Source organism: Rhinatrema bivittatum, chromosome 1 (genome assembly GCF_901001135.1).
Source record: "Rhinatrema bivittatum chromosome 1, aRhiBiv1.1, whole genome shotgun sequence".
Taxonomy (NCBI): Eukaryota; Metazoa; Chordata; class Amphibia; order Gymnophiona; family Rhinatrematidae; genus Rhinatrema; species Rhinatrema bivittatum.
This window is the reverse complement of record NC_042615.1, coordinates 479,085,188-479,101,460: the sequence shown is the minus strand read 5'-3', so window position 1 is coordinate 479,101,460 and position 16,273 is coordinate 479,085,188. Positions and strand designations below refer to the sequence as shown.

General features: G+C 43.8%; 1 protein-coding gene across 3 annotated transcripts in view; it reads left to right on the top strand.

Annotated features, from left to right (window-relative positions):
- Positions 1 to 668: 668 nt before the first annotated feature.
- The window catches only part of MTAP (methylthioadenosine phosphorylase), a 192,801-nt gene continuing 177,196 nt past the window's right edge, over positions 669 to 16,273 (top strand). For 2 of the 3 annotated variants that reach the window (XM_029606853.1, XM_029606844.1), the window contains exon 1: positions 669 to 736. In XM_029606853.1, the coding sequence (XP_029462713.1) occupies positions 695 to 736 (42 nt within the window). In that variant the 5' untranslated portion in view covers positions 669 to 694. The remainder of the gene's footprint in view (positions 737 to 16,273) is intronic. The other variant, XM_029606862.1, reaches the window with a different exon arrangement.

Sequence of the window (16,273 nt, the reverse complement as noted above, 5' to 3'; positions counted from 1 at the left end):
CCACCTGCTCTCCCACCAGTCCCATGTGATGTTCCCTCTACAGCTGGGGAAGACCAGACCACTTTCACCTTCTCTCCCATCAACTGTGGGGGGGGGGGGGGAGGGGAGAACCCCACAGCAGATAATAAAAATTAACAAATCTTGGAGGACTAAAATCTGGACTATTTCTGGACATTTTAGCCCTCCTATTGGCTTCCGGACATGAAAGCAAAAATCCATTTCGTCCGGAAGAAGTATGGACAGTTGACAACCCTATTGGAGGGCTGCTGCCTCAAGGGATAGCGGCAGCAAGGCGGTGATAGCATGAAGTCTTTGCCGGTGAGGGTATAGGCCAGTCTTTTATAAAAGATTAATGTTAAGTTTGCACAAAATCTTTCTGTACGGTATGTTTAAGTTCATGCAGTTTTTATCCACTCAATAAAGAGCATTATGGAATTTGTATTGCATCATTATTGGCAATGGGGTGGGGGGAGGGGAGCGGGATTCCGGGAAGCTATTGCATGCCCAGTTTAAGCCTACAATAACAGACTGCACTCGGGCTTCCTATGGGTGGATAAGGAGGCTCTGCTGGACAGCTCACTTGTGCTTTGTCTGAGTTGCACACATGGGAGCACTAATAAAGTTATTTAAGAGGCAAAAAAAGGACCAAGCAGTTCTTCCCGCCCACCTGAGGAGATTCTGCTCTATAAGAAGCATGGCGGCGGCGGCAGCAGCAGCACCACCACATGCAGTGAAGGTAAAGGGAGTTGCCGGCCCGTCCCTGTAAGCAACTCAGGGAGCGGGACAGCAGAAAAGGGGCTTTGCACCTTTCTTCCGAGGACCCGTGCTCGTTTAGGAGTAGATGCTCCTGGGCAGAAAGTAGCAAATGCCTTTCTAGGTGGGGGATGGGAGGTGCTCTTCCTATCTCGGCTGCATCAGTCGTTTCCTCTGCTTTTTCTCCTGAGCCGTGAGGCTGCTGGGGGCGTTGGTGTTTCCCGAAGGTGGGGGGATTGTGGCTTGCGTTGTGGATGGATCGGGGTGAGGGGTGCTTGTGTGTGTGAGTGCGAAAGTAGGACGTGCACGTGCTTAGGACCCCGCTTTAAAGAGCTGCCCGTGCGGGATGGGGGTAGGAGCGCCCGGGGAACCGAGGGAAACCCGCCGAGCACGTTTTCATTCCCCAGGACCCTTTGGGGTCAGAAGTACAGTGAACTTTGCACTTACTACTTTGTGGGCAAAACAAACTAGATGGCATTATTATCCAACCCAAAAAGGTGACCTCAGAAAAGCTTCTCTGCAATCCTCGGGAAAGCCCATGTGCGCTGTTAGCCAGGCTGAGAGGGGCGATATTGAGACCGGCTAACTTATTTACACTCCTCGCTCTGAAAATTGCTGTCTTTCTGTTTAGTCTCATACAGAATATAAAGAAGTATGCCATAAAAATTAAACATCTGTATCTCCATTTTAGGTTTGTGTTTTTTTTTTTTTTTATTATCTCTGACATACTTTTATAGGTTGTAGTGCCTTGGAAATATCAATCAGATAGCACCTGAGAAAAGGAAAACCAGAACTTTTGTGTGTTCATTCTGAAAATGACTGTGTAACCCTAAAGTCAGAACTCAAATCGAAAGACCAAAACTTTTTATTCAGTGCAATATTTAAATAACGTGTTTTGTTTAAAGCAGGGATATAGTCAACCTATTTTTTTTTCTCCAGGAAAGGGCAGGTGTAACTGTTTCTGCTATAGGAACACCTGCTTTTATGTTTTGCTCACCATTGATCTGATTTAAGAAGGACAGTGGTAAAACTGGATTGTAAAATTAATTTCCTAATGCAGTAAGCAAATGATATGCTAATGCATTGTGCCTTAAGTGCATAGTGTACCTATAGTTAGGATTATTTTTCCCAATGTACATCACTTTGTACTTGTCGACATTACATTTCATTTGCCATTTAGATGTGCAGTTCTCTAGTCTGGAAAAATCCTTCTGCAGTTCCTTACAATCTGCTTTAGTCTTAACTACTTTGAATATTTTTTGTATAATATGCAAATTTGATCACCTCACTCATTGCCCCCTTTCTCAGATTGCTAATGAATAAGTTAAAACCAGTCCCAATACAGATCCTTGAAGCATGCCTCTATTTACTACTTTCCAGTGGGGAAAACTGACCATTCATTCCTATTCTTTGATTTCTATCTTTTAACCAGTTATTTATTTACAGCAAGACCTCACCTCCTGTTCCATGACTTTTTAGTTTCTTGAGGAGTCTCTGGTGAGGAACTTTATCACATACCTTGTGAAAATCCAAATAAACTGTGTTGACTGTCTCATCTTTGACCACATGCTCTTGTTTTGTGTATAGAAAATATTCATTCTTTATATCAAATAGCACCCTTGGAGTTTTGCAACCCTAATGCATGACTCTGCATTTAAAAAAACATTTTTTTTTGCATTATGTTTTTAGATGCCTTTCTTGAGTCAGTTCCTCAAGTTTCACTGGATTCTTCCTGTTTTCCAAACTTTCTAGGGTATATATATTCTTTTGCAGATTTTGGTATCATTTGCAAAAAGTCAAACCTTTCCTGCTAGCCTTTCACCAATATTGCTTATGAAAATGTTAAACAGAACCAGACAAAGGATTTGATCTCTGCAGCACACTACTAGTAACCCCTTTCTTTCCCTGGCGTGAACTCTGTTTACCATTGCACTTTGTTGCTTTCCAGTCTACCAGTTTTTAACCTGGTCAATCACTTTGGCACCCATATGAAGGGTTCTCAATTTGTCACCTAGGGGGAGCCGTGTCAAGGCCTTGCAGAAATCCATGTATTACTACATCTAGTGCTCTCCCCTAATCTAACTTTGGTCACTCAGCCAAAGAAATTGGTCAGATTCATTTGACAAGACCTACTTCTCATAAATCTGTGTGACCTTGGATCCTGTAATCCACTACTCTTCTGGTAGAGAAAAGCATGATGGACCTTCTGCCATACTTCACATCAGTGGTGAATACCAGTCTTCAACAGCGCAACCTGATACTTTTTTTTTTTTTAAGGAAGCTGTAGTGCAGTTAATTCTTAAGAAGCAAAATCCTAGATTATAGTGATATGAACCATTTATCGTCCACTCTCAAGTTTGACTTTTCCTTTTTAAAATGATTGAGAAAGTGGTTTACCATCAATATTATTTGATGAACAGCGAGGCCTTTAATATTTGACGGTCAGGATTTTGAAGCAGACATGGTATGGAAACTGCTCTTATCCCTGGTCAATGAATGGAGGTGGATGGGGCTATGGATTCCCTTTTTGTAACATACCCACCTCTGCAGTGTTTGATTCCATTGACCATGGTTTTTTAAGAAGGGCGATTTTGGGGTTTTTCGGGTATAGTGTTAGTGGTTCGATTCTCTCCTAGCATATTCTACATATCCCGTGGTTTGGGGTGCAAATTACTCAACAGCCAGATCACTACAGAGTGGAATTCCACCAAGAGTGGGCCTTTTTCTGATGTTCAATGTATATCTGGCTCTGCTTATTAACTGAAAATATCCTGATTCAGATTTTTGGAATCAGTTGCTGTTTATTTGTGAATGATGCATAATAAGTAGTGACTATAGGATGTAATCAGGTTGAAGGAATAAAGAAATTGAATATATGCCTAGAGGCATTTGCTGCCTGACTTGCATCAGGTAGACTTGTGCTAAACCCCACATAATCTGAGATATTGTGGGTAAGTAGGAGATAGACTTTCTCTAACACTGGAATCTCTATAACATTGAAGGAGAGTGTTTGCAGTCTGGGAGTTCAATTAGATGCAAAGTCCGATGTTAACTATAGTTCAGAACACCTTCTCTTTACAGCAAATTTGGCAATTGAGATCATTCCTAAATTGGAAAGAAGTGGCCTCCATTCTGCATTCAGTGAAAAGTTGCCTTGGTTACTGTAATGCTCGGTATTGGGATGTTTCGGTAACGTCTTTGAAAAAATTACAACTTCTGTAGAATGCAGGATTAAGGCTGCAAGTGGGAGCCAAAAATGAGATATTACATCAATTTTAATTTAAATTATATTGGCTGCCCGTGAAATTCAGAATAAATATCAAAATCTTGATGATGTTAGATGTTTGAATAGAGGATGTCTGAAATACTCATCAATAATATTCCATGTAATTTTTGGTGGGCTGTGGAGACACAAGTTTTCATGTGCAACTTAGAGGTAGATTTTCCTCTTTGCGCTCATGCGTCCATGTGCGTGCACTTCCTGGCATTATGGACGTGGACATGCTGGATTTTCTGTCATGCGCACGCCGGTGCGCGCATGGTGGTGGGGGGTGGACTTCTGCAATTTCTGCGTGGTGACTCATTCCGGCCTTCCCCAGGCCGCTCCAATTAAAGAGTGCACTGGGAGGGAACTTCCCCACCCCCTAAACCCTACCTTTTTCTTTTTTTTCTGTTTCACAATTTATTTCAGCTCCCGAGCTGAAGTAAGTTGCATGCGCCTGCAGCCGGGTCTTCGGGACAGCAAACAATGGAGCTTTCCTGGCTCGCCCCCCCCCCTCCCCTGGCTTGCCCCTTTGAAGAGGCCTAGCACTTATTCACTTACCGGTGTTTATGCGTCTCTTTGAAAACTTGCCCAGCGAGCACAAGGCCTGGCCACTCGTGTACAAATTTGTGTTCAGTGTTCTTTGAAATGCCCTTCTGTTTTCCTTTTCTTGTGCATCTGTGTGTGGATTTATAGAGAATTTTGCTCAATAGAGATATTAATAAGGTATCAGCCTGCTTGATCTAATCTGGATTTCTGGTTGACACCCCCCCCCCCCCCCATTGCTGTCTGAGGTCAGTTTAACTATGATACAGAGCTCAGCTTTTAGCTGCATTGCACCCGTTATTTGGAATGTTTTACCTTGGATTTGCAGTTCAGGAAACAAGCAGAGTCATGGTTTGTTTTTTTTCAACCAGGCCTTCCAAGTTTAAAAAAAAAAATAAAAAATCCAACTCAAGCATTGTAGTTGGATTAAATGGGGAAGAAGAGGAATTGTGGGGGACGGGGCTTAATTTTGTTTGGTTTTCCCTTATAGTTTAATTGTTGATATACAAAAATTGTATACCAGATGTGTATTGTCTCCGCAGTCCTCTTTGAGATTAATGAAAAGTGGCATTGCAAATAATTAAATCCCAGTCATATAGGGCTCCTTGAATGGTACTTCTGTGAGGGCAGCAATATCTGTATCTGTTTGCAAGTCTGGGGTTTTGTTATCTAGAAAACTATTAAAGTTTTGTGTTAGTAGGCTTCAAGATATTTCTCTTTCTGTTTTTTTCCCTCTATATATCTTCGTACCTACTCCCATCCTGTCTGTTAACAGGTGGCTTTGTGCATTACACATCTTTTATGTGTTTCTATACTTTACCTTATGTGTGTTTTGGGGGTTACAACATGATTAAACCGTCTGCCACTCCCCTCTTGTCAATATATAATCTGAAATGTTCCCCTGTCTGACATGTTTTCCATTGCTAGAGGGGTCAATACGGAGAGGGTTTGTCTAGCTAATTTTGGAAACCTAGTTGGAGAAACCTTAACATTTAGAGCACCCCCCCCCCCCCCCCCCCCCCCGACACACACACAGGCCTGACCCCTGCTGACTAGCCAGATTTTATTTCTGGGAAAATCATAGCCTCCAGAAAACTTAGCTGGACAAAAATAGGCAGTTCTGGGGAATTCCCAGGTTGGCCAGAAAGCAGACCTAAAGTTAACTAGACACTGTTGACCTGTTTAACTTTATCCACTCCTGGCCAGTTGAATAACGGCCTCTAAGTCTCTTATTTCTCCATATAAACCCTTTTGTTTACACCTGGTCTAGATCCTGCTGTGACATGCCTTTCTTCCCCTTTATCATTCACAGTATCTCACAAAATAATATGGTCTTTGGCTGCTGCCTCAGACACTCCCCTAATTTCTTGAATTTGTGCTACTGTGACTTGGTTCCCAGTAAACTCATTTATCCCCAAGTGGACTATGACATCTTCTTTCTACTGCAACAATATTTAAAAAAAAAAAAAAAAAGTGCTTTATTCGGTATCCTAGGCAGTCACGGATCCTGGTATGCATTTGACTTTCTTGTCTCTGTCTAGTCCTGCCCCAAGATGTATTCATCTGATGATCCTCTCTCACCAGAGGGAGTTTTTCTCTCCTGGGAGCCTCTGCTATGCTTAGGTGGACCTTCATCTTCCACTCCTGTCTCCACATCAGATGCTTCTGTGGGGGTCTCTCATTTTTGAGAAAGTAAAAGCCAAATGAACACAGAAAATCCAAAGGAAAAATCAGAAATGCCCGTGCAATATTCTTGCCAGAGCACAAATTACACAGTTAAAATGTTTTTAGGAACAGTCGTTATGGGCTGGTACCTCTGAAATGCACTCCAGTTTTCCTGAGAGAGAAAATCGTGTGTCCCATTTATTTTATGTGTAATAATTGTGCAAAGTGGCTCAATATATCGATTGTCTCTGTGTAATTATTGCATAAAACCTCTTGGTATAATTCCCATGAACAGAATGCTTGTGGCATTGGTACTCAGTGTGTGTGTGTTCAAGAAAGGTGCTTAAGTTCGCCCAACTTCATGACCTGTAAGTAAGGCCCTTCATTTTCAGTTTATACCGATTTTTCACCCATAAATTTCTGGATTTTTCCAAAAGTGATGATTGGTTTAAACGGATTTTCACCCAAATTTTAGGATGATTTAAAAAGCAGCTCCGGAGCTGCAGGTGCAGGTTCTCAAGCCTTTTCAGCAACTGCTGGGAGCCAGTGTGGGCCAAAGCACCTGTAATGTTTCAAGTCCCACCCCCGCCACCAGTGAAAGCGCTCGCCTTTCAGTGCCCCTCATGTGCTGTTTCAGGTCCCACCTCCCCTTCCCACCAAGCTGCCAAAAGTGCCTGCCACTTGGTAATGTCAGTGCCGCTGATGGGAGAATCTGCTTAATGTTCTTTTATTGCCTGGGCTTCTATCCACCAAAATAAACTCTGATATTTACCCAGGAAAATGAGTCTCAGTTTATCCACTGATTTTTCTTCTGTTTTTGTTCTTATCAAAATAAACCCTGATATTTTCCCAGAACCCCCCCCCCTCCAAAAAAAAAAAATTGAAAATGAAGGTCCCTACCTGTAAGTAATGGTATTATGAGCGTTTTCTAGTATTTTATTAATGGGAATTATGCGGGGAGGTTTTGCACAATAATTGCACATAGACAACTGATAGATTGTGACACTTCACACAGCTGTATTAAAAAAGAGAGTCACAGAAGTGGAGTACATTGCCATCTGTATAATTGTCTCTGAAAGTTTGAGCATGTAACTGGTGCTTTGGGATGAATGTTTGGTGGGCATTTGTGAGTTTTTTCCGGTGGACTTTCATTTATTGCCAGTGCTGTGAAGCATTCAGTAGCAGAATCTTTTTTTTTTTTTTTTTTTCTTTTTTTTTTGGGTGGAAGGGTGGGGGACATGGGTCTGATTCACAGCTTTTATTCTATCCAGCTGACACCCAAGATTTTAAATATTTTCCACCCTGCTTCTTGCACTGCTTTGATTTGACCCTCCCTTTCTTAAAACAAAAGAAAAAACCCCCCACAATACAATCTCCTCTCCTCTTTCCCCCCCACCAACCCAGACCTCTTCTTTACCACCCAGGAGGGGACAGGCTGCTGAAATACATTGGCACCACATGCGATCCCAAGGTCAGATTTGATGGTTTCTTTAGTTACTTTGCCCTGGTGCCAACATTAACATAAATCTGACCCTTGATGTTTCATAGCTGAAACTGCTCTTACTGCCTGGGCGGAGACCTCCCAGCATGTCCAGGTGGCCTCCCCATCATTTCCAAAATGCGTTGACATGATCTGGGTGCCCTGCCAGCAAAATGGAGTTATCTCCAGTTTCCAGCACAGGTAGCCAGGGTCAGCTCGAGCATTCAGAGGACCTAGAATAGATACTTTCAAGCTACATAGAAACTTAATGATTATAAAAAATAAACAACCAAACATATCTCTCGATGTTGCATACTAAAATTATCTTAAGCTAATCGGCACACTTTATGGAAGGAAAAAAAGGGCTTGTAGCCTTTTTGGAGACTGCTTTTTATTGCTTGCTGGCTTAATGTAACCACAGAGCAGACATGGATTAACAGTGTCTTAATGTCCTTGTAGACAAACAGTGTCTAGCATTTTTCTCACTCCAGCTGGCACCAGTCCATGGCTTGCAGGATTTGGGAAACTAAATCCTGGAAGGATAGGAAGCTGTTACTCAGCATTTTGTTGTCTGGCTTGATCTGGATGGAAGAGAACATGAAGGCGACCGGGGCGTGAACTCCTGAGGCAAGAGCTGTAGGAATAACACACGGGCCGATATAGTAAGGACGTGTAAGAAAAAAGTGCGGCAGTGCCGGGCGCCCACTTGTTTTCCGCGTGCACATTTTGGTTCACAAGCTGCTCGATTCAGTATTCAAATTAGACGCAAATCCAAGCGGCGTCCAAAGCGGGTCAATGAAGCGGTAGGCGGTCGCAATCCGTTTTACTGTATAGAGCGGTATACAGCGCCTATACAGTATCCAGGGTGCGCTGGTACCTGTCATTCCACCAGGTAAGCGGATAGTTCTTTTCTACAGGCCCCGCTTCCTTGAGCGCCCGGCCGGACGTCCAAGCCGCAACCTTGGACGTCCGGCCGGGCGCTCAAGGCAGCGGTGCCTGTGATCATGGACGCCTGGATACAGGCGGGAAGGTCCATGAACGGACGCCGTGACCTTGGACGTCCGAGGTCGCGGCTTCTGTTCATGGACGTTCCTGTCTCTCTTTCTGGACGTCCATGACTGAAATGCCCTGCTGCCTGTATGGGGGGGGGTCTGTGCTTCTGCCTTTCTGGTCTCATGGCGCTGTCCGGTGCTAAGCTGACTGAACACCACCCTAACGCCAGGGTCAGGGTAGGTGGTAAATATGCAGGTTAAAGATGTGGTAAATAAGCTGGTTAAAAAGGCGATAATCTGGGCGCACGTTACTGTATCAGAGGGAATAGCTAAGTCGATCATTAACATAACATATATACATGCTGTGGGCGGAGACGGATACGCGTCCATTTCGGCAAGCGGTAAGGACGCGTAAAACCGGATACTGAATCGCGGGTTTGCCTTACGCATCCAAAATGTGCGTCTGAAGCGGGTTAAAAACAGGGTAACCGCGGCCGTGCTTTACTGTATCGGCCCGACAGTAGGGTAAGACATTGATGGCAGATAAGCGGCAGGGGGCCTACCTGGCGGGCCTGCTGGTTCCTGTCTACACTGCCATGAGTTAAAGGAATCTTCCAGCCATGAGCCTTGCAAGCTTGACCACCTGTAGGATATCTCTGCTTATCTAAATCACTTGGATTAGTTGTCTTCCCTTGGTGTTTCCCTATCATTCTGGATCGATAAACATAAGCATTCCCATACTTCAATATCTAGGTCCTCCCCACCATCTCTTCCCTCACCGATGTCTTTTATTTCAGTCTCCCAACCCTGTTCCCTCCAGTGCCCTCTATATCTGCCCCAAGCATGATCGAATTCTGCCACCGTTCTGCTTTTCAACACTTCAGCCAATAGGTTATACCAGGTATCTACTGCCTGAAGCCATGCATGGCCCTGGAAAAGGAGGAAGAAGGAGCAGATTTGAGGGCGGTGAGGCCGGGCACGCACAATTTAGGGTTGATTTTTTTTTCTTTTTCCCCCTGCAGTGCATTTTGAAATTAGGTTCCAAATAACTGGGCCCCGGGGGTTCTCTATCATGTCACTGCGGTGCAGGATTGAAGACTCCCTCTCCTCAGTGCTGGTGGAGCTTGGGCACCTTGCTGGGGAAAATACACCGGAGAGAGGGGCAACATCCCACTGCCACTGGAGCAGCCACCTACCCCCACCCAGGGCACTAAAGGGTCAATATGGGAGGAGACTTCCTTCCAGGCATTAGCCATCAGGGTGGCCCAAGTCACAAATCATGTGTCTGACAAAAGGGAAGAGAAATGTGCATACTCAAGAGATGGAAGGAGTTGGGGGACGGACGGACTGGAATTGTATTCCAGGTCACAGTCAGCCCGTGGATTTCTTAGCAGTTTAACAGCGGTCCCAGCTCTTTTATTTCAGAACTAGCCGTTAAGCCCGTAACAACGGGCTACATTTAATTTTTTTTTTTCAGTCCATTTTCGAACACAGCACCCTTCTATGCTTTTTCTCCCTCATTCCCCCTTCCCCCTCGGTCACTCACCTCCTTCCCTCCCCTCAGTCTTACTCACCTTCTGTCTCCCACTGCCTCCCTCCCCTTACTCTCACCTCCCTCCCCTCCCTCCCCTCACTCAGTCACTCCCCACCCTCACTCTCATCCCCTCCAATCCCCTCTCAGCTCATCCACAACCCCTTCCCTCTCCCTCAGCCCTCCCCCACTCCCTCTTTTTCTCTGCTCCACAACTTCTTACCCTTCCACTTACATCCCTGTCTCTCATTCTCCCCCTCTCACCTCCCTCTCACCTCCTACCTCCCTCACCACCGGGTTCACTGCTCCTCGCAGATGCCGCTACTGCTCGCGGCCTCTACTGCTCCTCGCTGCCGCCACCATGTTTTCAAAGAGCTGACGCTCTGCTTTGACCGATGTGCTCGCCCGCACATGTGCAGTAGAGCTGCTCTCTACTGCGCATTTGCGGCACGTCGGTCAAGCCTCATTTATCTAGTAGATATGAACAAGCCTGTCCCTGCTCTTTTTTTATGCTCCCTATCCTGGAAGCAGTAGGATTTGAACACAGGTCTCTTGGTTATCTAAACCCTAGGCCCATCCCCTCGCCCTACTTCGCATCCTGTGTTCTTTTGAGGGAGTGGGTGGAGGGAATAAAGGCATGCGCCTTGTTATGGTCACATCTCCGTTTTAAAATGTTTCTCCTCAGAGTCCCTTCTTGAGTACTTTAATGCTGTGTTCATACTTTATTTATTTAGGCATTTTATATACCATCATTCCAGCAATATCAGCATTCATGTTCTTGGTCAACACTCTCATGCTGTGTGTTCACATTCTAGGTTAACACCCCAATAACCATATGTTCTAGTTCATATTATATATATTCCAGGACATCGGAATAGTTAGGATCTAATCTAGTTCATATTTGTATGTTTTTCGGTCAACCCAACAGTAAAAAAAAACAAAAAACCACCCCAAAAAACAGATTATAATTTATAATTTAACTAACAAAATACTTTACATTGTTCACTACTTATTGTGTATTGGTCACTGTGTGTTCCATGCTGCAAAACCCCCCCCCCCCCCCATTTCTGCTGTTTCTGAGAGATACATTGAGCAATTTCGTTGGCTTAGGGGTCCTTTTGATATGCACCCAAAATCGCACTTTACCAATTGTAGAAGAAATAAAATAATAATTTTGCTGGAATGCCAAGATGGTAGTTTTCTGCATGTTTCCCATGATTGAGGACGTGTGATGTAAAACACGCTTTGCAGCATGGTCTGGCATCAGTGCAGGTAAAAGTTTGTGTGCAGTGTAATAGCAAGTATACTTCCTCCTGCTATAAAAAAAAAAAAAAAAAAATGCTCGCACAGTCTGCGGCTGACGTTGGTGTGTGTGTGTGTGGGGGGGGGGGTGTGCGGGAGGATGACTATGCACTTACACCTGTTTGTTCTCCATTTTTTTGTCAACTCTTTCACTAGTTTTAAGATAATTTGACTTTCTTAGTCTAGTGCAGCGAGCGGAAGAGCAAACTGTCTTCTACTCTAAATAAAGCATGGTGCTTGTAGGACAATGGCAACCTCGTTTCCTATGCGTCCTGGTTCTGTTTCAGGAGTTAACAATAAAATGGTGGATGCCACAAAAAAGTCTTTTTCTATCTTTAATCAAGGAGACGTGAAATATCATATACAATTGCCCGACTCTGGCCGAGTTTCGCCACCTGTGGTGGCTGCCTCAGGGGCTTGTTAATCAAAGAAAATAATGTTCAGGTGATGGTCCGGATAAGGTCAAATGTGTACATATATATATCGTAAAAGCACCAAAATGATTCGTCTCCTCGTCGTGAATTGTTTTACAATTCACGATGAGGAGACGAACCAAAATGATTCGGCTCCTCGTCGTGAATTGTTTTACAAGCCTCAGGGGCTTGTTAATCAAAGAAAATAATGTTCAGGTGATGGTCCGGATAAGGTCAAATGTGTACATATATATATCGTAAAAGCACCAAAATGATTCGTCTCCTCGTCGTGAATTGTTTTACAAGCCTCAGGGGCTTGTTTTACAAGCCTCAGGGGCTTGTTAATCAAAGAAAATAATGTTCAGGTGATGGTCCGGATAAGGTCAAATGTGTACATATATATATCGTAAAAGCACCAAAATGATTCGTCTCCAATTCACGACGAGGAGACGAATCATTTTGGTGCTTTTACGATATATATATGTACACATTTGACTTTATCCGGACCATCACCTGAACATTATTTTCTTTGATTAACAAGCCCCTGAGGCAGCCACCACAGGTGGCGAAACTCGGCCAGAGTCGGGCAATTGTATATGATATTTCACGTCTCCTTGATTAAAGATAGAAAAAGACTTTTTTGTGGCATCCACCATTTTGTTATTTCCTTATGGCTTCACTGGATCGCCTACCCTGCTGTTTTTTGGGTCCATCTCTGTTTCAGGAGTAACATTAGCCTCGCGAGTGTGCTGAGTGTATGTTTAAAGCGAGGAGTTGGAGTGGTGCTTCTTCATGCCCAGACCTGGCCTGGATCCTCCTCCCTAGCCATTGAATCTGCTGCTCCTTGCCCTCGTTTTGCGATGCCTTTTCAGAAACTATAAGTAAGACTTTCAGATTTATCTCGCTCGTTCCCTTCCTCCCCCTTGGCCTGTGCTGCCACACAGAGCATAGATCAGCGCTTTCCAGAGTTCCAGGCGTCCCTTCCCCTAGGCTGGCACTGGGAATTGCAAACGCACAGGGCGACAGCACGGTTAGCAGGCTCGCTCTTGTAGCTGTTAGCAACCTGCAAATGGCCACCACGTGTGCACAAAGGCATCGCTTTCGCAGTGTTTGGTTCCCTGCCAGGACCACACAGGGCTGGGCTTTCCCAAAACATAGGATGAGTGTCTGGATTTGAAAGGTCGTAAAGTCAAATCTGGGGGGTCTTGCCTGGCTAATGTGTTGCAGCGATGGGATATCACATGAGAGGGGAAAAAAACAAAGGAACGAGTTGTGCATTTGACGGGGAGCTTTGTGCGCTAGTATTAATTTGCTTATAGTATATATCAAGGTGCGCACAAGGTGATGGAAGAGACGTGCGGGGCAGGTTTGCCCCCAGCTGTGGGTCCAAAGGCACAAAGCAGGAGGATGGTCTGCAAAAAGTTTTTGAAGCTTACAGCAGTAAAATGTGACGTTTTGGTTTCGAACTTCTGTGGTTTTTGTTACAGCACAAAAATTAGATCCTGAGTGGGAAAAGTTTCACAGCCGCTATTATCCGTTTGTTCCCCCCCCCCCCCCCTGGTAAAACGTGTTTGATTTTTACCTCGTGCAGTAGAGCTGTATCTCTGGAGCAGCTGTTTAACCTGTGGCTTTCAGTATGCTGTCATTTTATTAAATGCTGACAGGAGAACAGTGTTCTAATCAGTTACAGCGTGCGTTGTGTTTCTCCAAATGTAGTGTGTGCTACGCTTGCAGCTGGGTCGCACCCCTGCAGTGGTTGGGGGGGTTATGTCTGATTTCCCAAATCTCTTCCGGGCCGATACAGTAAAAAACGCGGGAGAGCGGGTGAGTGCCCGCTCTCCTATGCACGCGATACAGTAAGTTAATTTTATTTAAATTAGGCCCGGCGGTAAAAAGAGGCACTAGGGACACTAGTGCGTCCCTAGTGCCTCCTTTTTGACAGGAGCGGCGGCTGTCAGGGAGTTTGACTGTCCGCTCAATTTTGCCAGCGTCGGTTCTTGAGCCCGCTGATAGCCACGTGCCGAATTCAAATTTTTTATTTTTTTTTTTTACTTTTTTTACTCTTCGGGACCTTGAATTAATATCGCTATGATATTAAGTCGGAGGGTGCACAGAAAAGCAGTTTTTACTGCATTTCTGTGCACTTTTCTGGTGCCGGAAGACATTAGCGCCTACCTTTGGGTCGGTGCTAACTTCTGAAAGTAAAATGTGCGGCTTGGCTGCACATTTTACTTTCTGTATCCCGCGGGAATGACTAATAGGGCCATCAACATGCATTTGCATGTTGAGGGCGCTATTAGGTGCTGTGGGTTGGACGTGCGTTTTCCTCCCCTTACTAAATAAGGGGTAAGGGAAAACGCGCATCCAAGGGCAGGCCTGAAAGTACTTTACTGATGGCGAATCAGATGAGCTGCGGCACTATAGACACAGTTCCCAGCACCACAGATGGTTTTCCTGTTGACAGTCCTCCTCTCTTTGTCTGTGCAAGTGTTCCTTATCGCCAGGACACGGGACACACTTGCCCTCCAGGGCTTGGCTAAGGGAAGGTCCTCGAGTGGCCAGGGTGTCCTTTGTTGGGACAGGAAACTCTCTCTCCAGTTTTGGCAAAATGAGATAACTTCCAGACTATGCACAAAAAGTGTGTGTGTGTATATGTATATGTGTGTGTGTGTGTATATATATATATATATATGTATATACACACACTATAAAATGTAGCTATAAAATATCTATGCTACATTATTCCGAGTGTGGCTATTCTCAGGAGCTCAAGGGCATTATTAGGAGGAGCATTTTAAATAATCCCAGTGTAGGGGCCGGCCTGGTGTCGGGGCTATGCACTGCCGTGTGGGACTCCCAGGTTTGATGCCCAGGCTAGGGATGCTACAGAGGCATCATTTATTAAATTATGGTTGTTTTTGGTGAAAATAGGATATTGGCCCTTGGGGCTGGAGCTAGTAACCTCTTTAGAACTGTTCATATGGGGGCAATCTATTTTGAGTTACAACATTTCAAATTAAGACACTGTTGGCTCCTGAAAACAATGTCTTAAGTTGGAGTCTCTGTACTTTCTTCCGGTTGTCAGGCACAGGGAGGTCGACCCAGATGTGGATGGAAGCTGTCAATTTGTCCTGAGACAGCCTGGACCTTAGCAACACCTTGGTGTTTTGGTGTTCTTCATACTTGAGCAGGGCAGAGACTGGATTATAAAGTGATTTATTTATTTTTTTGTTAATAGATATCCCTTTTCTGGGTAAGAAAGGTCATGTTTTTCTGGATGTAAATAAAACAATCTAAATTAGATGGAAGAAATTCTTAGGGTTGCGGTTCAAGGTGTGGCTATTAGACTTGAATTTCAGCTCCAGTTTCCAGGTACATGTTCAGTTTTGTATTGGGGTATAGTTTTTGCTGTATATTTTTGAAATGTTTTCTGACGGTAAGCCCCATTGAGAGTAATTATAGTTACATTTCTTATTTTGAAGAGGTTTGCATTTGATCTCTTCTTGATGCTTAAAGGTAGGTTGTTATGTCAAATGGCTCTCAAAAGACAATTGTTGGGGAAAATTAATTTTGTTTCGACGTAAGGCAAATATATATTTTTAAATCGATGTATGGTCTTCAGATGGTAATGATTCTTACAGCTGTTTGTTTTTCCCCATATTTTGATTGCATTTATGTTTGATATTCTTAATGGGTAGCTTTTCCTTATGATTCATATTGGACCATAAATATTGTAGATGGAATTATGTTTACTTTCATTAATGTTAAGTTTAGGGGTGATTCTTTTGAGAGTACAAAACAATCAGTGTTGTATTAGTGTTTTCACAGCGAAGGTACTATTGTTGGTTTCCTTTTTCCAGATGAATTTAATACATACATTTGTGCACCTGAGGCATGGAAAAGGCATGGAGGACCAAGGCAGGCAATGGGAGGGGAAGTGTGTTTTCCATTGCTTATCCAGGAAACACCATTTTTTTTTCTTTTTTGCATAGTTTTTTTTTTCTATATCAATTTAAAAACTAAAATCAGAAGTCCTGTTCAATAAATCAAATCAGATAGCTTTGGCTATGTTTGCAGGTTAGATTGTTATGATCAGCATTACTATAATAACATCCACATTTTTTCTTTTCTTCCGTTTTTTATGTGATTTCTTTCTTATGAGTTGGACCCCATTTTTTGTCTTGTGGGCTCAGTGTTAATGTTTTTTGAGGGTATTTTGTTCATTGTTCTATATTTCCTGTGTTTTTCAATTTTTTTGCTTGTAAATATACATAAAATTAAAATAATCCTCTGTGTAAAGTAAAAAAGGAAAAAAGGCCAGTTATCGGG